Source organism: Tachysurus vachellii, chromosome 6 (genome assembly GCF_030014155.1).
Source record: "Tachysurus vachellii isolate PV-2020 chromosome 6, HZAU_Pvac_v1, whole genome shotgun sequence".
NCBI classification, from domain to species: domain Eukaryota; kingdom Metazoa; phylum Chordata; class Actinopteri; order Siluriformes; family Bagridae; genus Tachysurus; species Tachysurus vachellii.
This window is the reverse complement of record NC_083465.1, coordinates 1,145,601-1,150,600: the sequence shown is the minus strand read 5'-3', so window position 1 is coordinate 1,150,600 and position 5,000 is coordinate 1,145,601. Positions and strand designations below refer to the sequence as shown.

The 5,000-nt window shown below is 42.3% G+C and overlaps 2 protein-coding genes across 2 annotated transcripts in view; one reads left to right on the top strand and one right to left on the bottom strand.

The window, feature by feature from the left end:
* The window catches only part of LOC132846872 (homeobox protein six1a-like), a 4,316-nt gene extending 3,502 nt beyond the window's left edge, over positions 1–814 (top strand). The window contains exon 3 of the mRNA XM_060871645.1: positions 541–814. Within this exon, the coding sequence (XP_060727628.1) occupies positions 541–569 (29 nt within the window). The 3' untranslated portion in view covers positions 570–814. The remainder of the gene's footprint in view (positions 1–540) is intronic.
* Positions 815–4,831: 4,017 nt separating this feature from the next.
* ppm1aa (protein phosphatase, Mg2+/Mn2+ dependent, 1Aa) overlaps positions 4,832–5,000 on the bottom strand; it is a 10,080-nt gene continuing 9,911 nt past the window's right edge. Inside the window, exon 8 of the mRNA XM_060871640.1 lies at positions 4,832–5,000. This exon is cut by the window's right edge and continues 5,717 nt beyond it. The gene's annotated coding sequence lies outside the window, so the exon portion shown is untranslated.

Sequence of the window (5,000 nt, the reverse complement as noted above, 5' to 3'; positions counted from 1 at the left end):
TCTCTCTCTCTCTCTCTCTCTCTCTCTCTCTCTCTCTCTCTCTGTCCCTTTCTCTCACCTTGTGTTCCTCTCTCTCTCTCTCTCTCTCTCTCTCTCTCTCTCTCTCTCTCTCTCTCTCTCTCTCACCTTGTGTTCCCTTCTCTCTCTCTCTCTCTCTCTCTCTCTCTCTCTCAGTCTCTCTCGCTCTCTCTCAATTTGTGTTCCCTTCTCTCTCTCTCTCTCTCTCTCTCTCTCTCTCTCTCACACACCTTGTGTTCCATTCTCTCTCTCTCTCGCTCTCACCTTGTGTTCCCTTCTCTCTCTCTCTCAGTCTCTCTCGCTCTCTCTCAATTTGTGTTCCCTTCTCTCTCTCTCTCTCTCTCTCTCTCTCTCTCTCTCTCTCTCGCTCTCACCTTGTGTTCCCTTCTCTCTCTCTCTCTCTCTCTCTCTCTCTCTCTCTCTCGCTCTCACCTTGTGTTCCCTTCTCTCTCTCTCTCTCTCGCTCTCACCTTGTGTTCCCTTCTCTCTCTCTCTCTCTCTCTCTCGCTCTCTCGCTCTCAGCAGAAAGTTCTCGATCATTTGGGAAATAAAAAATGAAATGTGAGATCTTGGTTCTCCACAGAAGAGGGTGGAAAGAAAACCACTGAATCTTAAACAAGAATTCTGATGAGAGAAAGTGTGTGTTTGTGTATGTGTGTGTATGTGTGTGTATGTGTGTGTGTATGTGTGTGTGTGTGTGTGTGTTCTGAGGGAGGAATGTAACTAAATTGTGTTCTCACTGCAAAATCCTGAACAATCTTTTTTAGCTCTGAATGTTTTACTGCTCAATCTACATCAAACTAATAAAGTGAAACAGACCAAACTGATGATAACCTGATCAACTGAATGTGTTTTGTTGAGAAGTGTTCGATAAAACACAATCGGCTTTAAACTGCAAGATCAGCTGCACAAACTCTGCAGTTCTGCTGGACTCAGACACTGAAGTGGGATTTACGCCCCCGTTCCCCACCTTCTAGGGTTGATGATGGTGATGAAGTTGAATAAAGTTTAGATTAGAGTTTAACGTAACAGAAGGTTTTGTGTGCTTGTGTGTAAAATAAGAGGATTTGTTGTAGAAATATTCAGGAGTTTATTCTGCAATAAACATTTGCACTTAGTTATTACACTAGAGTTTAAACTTACAGTTCAGTGTGTGTGATTGTGTGATTGTGTGAGTGTGTGTGCGTGTGTGCATGTGTGTGTGAGTGTGTGTGTGATTGAGTGTGTGTGTTTGTGTGTGTGTGTGTGAGTGTGTTTGTGTGATTGTGTGTGTGTTTGTGAGTGTGTGATTGTGTGTGTGTGTGCATGTGTGTGATTGTGTGTGTTTGTGTGTGCATGTGTTTGTGTTTGTGTGTGTGTGAGGTGTAGTTAGTATACACAGGTTTAAAACCCTTTTCCACACAGAGCTCATACACGTGTTGCCCTCCTGAGGGGCTTCTGGTGACAAATCACACTATAAAGGACTCCATTTAACATCTCAAACTCATCTGTTGTTTAGATGCACATAATGAATAAGAATGTAAATCTCACTGCAGACCTGCAAATGTTGTAAGATTTTGTAGAGATCTGAGAGGAAACCGAGAGGTTAATTAAATCCAGGAGGACGACGTTAACGTGGTCACGTGATTTAATTAGGCTCAAGTTCAACTGCTTTACTGAACTGAAGCGTTTGCTTCTAACAGCAGAAAGTTTCTCTTTAAAGCTGAAGCTGATGAAGGAGAGTGTGAGGAGAGATGAAGAGGATGATGAAGAGGATGATGAAGAGGATGATGAGCTTCACTTTGAGGAAACGCGTGAGTCACGTGAACTGAATTTCAGTCAGCACAAACACTGCAGTGTGTAAATGTGATTATTGAGGTTTTGTGAGGTTTGTGCATTGCTGTGAGTGTTGGATGTTCAGCAGCAGTAAACAGCGCTACTGAGAACTGAACATCATGTGGCGCTTGTGCAGTGTAGTGTAAAGTTGGAGCAGGTGAACACGTGACAGAGTTCTAACACCGACACTGTTCAGGTGTGTGTTTGTGTGTGAAAGAAAAAAATGTACTTAATGGAGAAAGAATATCACTTTATTCAGATTCTCAATTTGTGTCTTCTGAGTATCATCACAGTATCATCATGAGCACCGTCTCGTTGTATAATAATAATATTATTAATAATAATAATATTAATAACAGCAATAATAATAATAATAATAATAACAGTAATAATAATAACAGTAATAATGATAACAGTAATAATAATAATAATAATAATAATAATAAATGGCATTTAAAGAGGCCTGCTTTATACTGAAGGTCCATAATATACAGTACAGTATCTCACTTTGAGCACCATGTGGTAGTGTGTGTGTGTGTGTGAGAGAGAGAGAGAGAGAGAGAGAGAGAGAGAGAGATCTCCCTATTGACAAGCCTTAATCTTTAGGATTAATGTTGGACTCATCTTCTTTTAGCAACTTTTCCATTAATGCACTATTTATGGGATAATTATTAGCAAATATTACTCACTCACTCACTCATCTTCTACCGCTTATCCGAACTACCTCGGGTCACGGGGAGCCTGTGCCTATCTCAGGTGTCATTGGGCATCAAGGCAGGATACACCCTGGACGGAGTGCCAACCCATCACAGGGCACACACACTAGGGACAATTTTTCCAGAGATACCAATCAACCTACCATGCATGTCTTTGGACCGGGGGAGGAAACCGGAGTACCCGGAGGAAACCCCCGAGGCACGGGGAGAACATGCAAACTCCACACACACAAGGTGGAGGCGGGAATCGAACCCCCAACCCTGGAGGTGTGAGGAGAACGTGCTAACCACTAAGTCACCGTGACCCCTAGCAAATAAAAAATAACAAAGTAACTCCAGATTCCTGTTGTACCTCTGAGTTGAGATGAATGCAGTGTTAGCCTTGTAGCTTAGCAGTGATTTTTAGCTATGGCTAGTGTTAAGTAATGAGTTAATAATTATGTCATTCTATGTTGTGATCACAATCCTAATACTGGTCCCACGAGTCAGAATGCACTTTCATTTCCAGACTCTGAGCTGCGTTTAAATCAAGAATTAGCCAGGAATGATCTTCCTCTTACTGGACCTCCTCATCCTCATCCAGGTCACATGTTCATGCATCGTCAACTAATAACGATAACAATAATAATTAACAGTGACTAGTAAATGGTTCCACAGCAACACTGTGCTGAGTTTTAAACACTGGAGTCTGGTCTGTTCACTGGAATTTTTACGATAGAAAGGAAAATATCAGCTTGTATAAAAGTGAATCGTTATCATTAACACACAAACACACAAAACGCTCCACTGCCTCGGAGTTCCTCACTTCTGCTTTAACTGAATCCCCGGAAGAAAAGGATATCTGGGTCCTAGAGTAGGAGAGAGAGACAACATTAATCTGACTGAATGAAAAGAGGGATGGAAAAGATTAACACTGAAATACACATTTAAATGAAGTGACAGAGAAAAGAACTGTATCAGAGGAGAGAGAGAGAGAGAGAGAGAGAGAGAGAGAGAGATGCACAGAGAGATAGATAGATAGAGAGAGAGACAGAGAGAGAGAGAGAGAGAGAGAGAGAGAGACAGAGAGAGAGAAACAGAGAGAGAGAGAGAGAGAAAGAGAGAGACAGATAGAGTCAGAGAGAGAGAGACAGAGAGAGAGAGTCAAAGAGAGAGAGAGACAGATAGAGAGAGAGTCAGAGAGAGAGACAGAGAGAGAGAGTCAGAGAGTCAGAGAGAGAGAAACAGAGAGAGAGAAAGAGACAGAGAGACTGACAGAGATAAAGAGACAGAGAGAAAGAGACAGAGAGACTGACAGAGATAAAGAGACAGAGAGAAAGAGAGAGAGAGACACACACACACACAGAGAGAGAGAGAGACACACACACAGTCAGAGAGAGAGATACAGTCAGAGAGACAGACAGAGAGAGAGAGAGAGAGAGAGAGAGAGAGAGAGAGAGAGTCAGAGAGAGATACACACAGTCAGAGAGAGAGAGAGAGCGAGAGAAAGAGAGACACACACAGTCAGAGAGAGAGAGAGAGAGAGAGATAGAGACAGTCAGAGAGAGAGAGAGAGAGAGAGAGAGAGAGAGAGAGAGAGAGAGATACACACAGTCAGAGAGAGAGAGAGAGACAGAGAGAGAGACACAGATTGAGAGAGAGAGAGACACACACACACACACACACAGAGATACACACACAGTCAGAGAGAGAGAGAGAGAGAGGGAGAGAGAGTGACAGAGACAGAGAGAGACACAGAGATTGAGAGAGAGACACAGACACAGAGAGAGAGAGATACACAGTCAGAGAGAGAGAGCGAGAGACAGAGAGAGACAGAGACAGAGAGACACTTTTCTACATGAATAGTTTGCATGATTGTTTTTTTTTCTCCATATAACACACAAGCAGCATAAACACACAGCATGCTGTTACACTGCACTGTTACACACTCGTAAAAGTAAATGCAGTGGATCAGCCGAGCTGTGTTCAGTGTGTACGAAGCTTCTTCTGTTCACTACAGTAGTGATAATGCTAGTGTTGCTAATAAACAATAAACTCTAATAGCTACCAGTTTGGCACTTTGTGTCTGTTGATCCGTCTTCAGTAAACAGCTGCTGGTGGTCAGAGGGTCGGTGGATCCGCAGCTCTCCTCTGGGATCTTTGTGCTGTGTGTGTGTGTGTGTGTGTGTGTGTACTGGTGCAGTGTCAGTTCTTTCAGTTGTGTTATATGAAGTTGTGTTGTTTCTAAATGTCATGTTACACAATCAGTCTCTAAATCACACTCCTGAGAAAATCACTGACACTTCTGAATATCCCCCAAAGTTTATTTTCAGTGTGAACCGATTAAACATGACAAGAAAAACCAAAAGTTAGAACACGAGTGGGTCACAATGCGTTAGAGGAAAACGTTCCTGTGATTATTCTGTCCATCTTTTAATAAAAAAAACAACAAAAAAAAAAACAGATACAAAT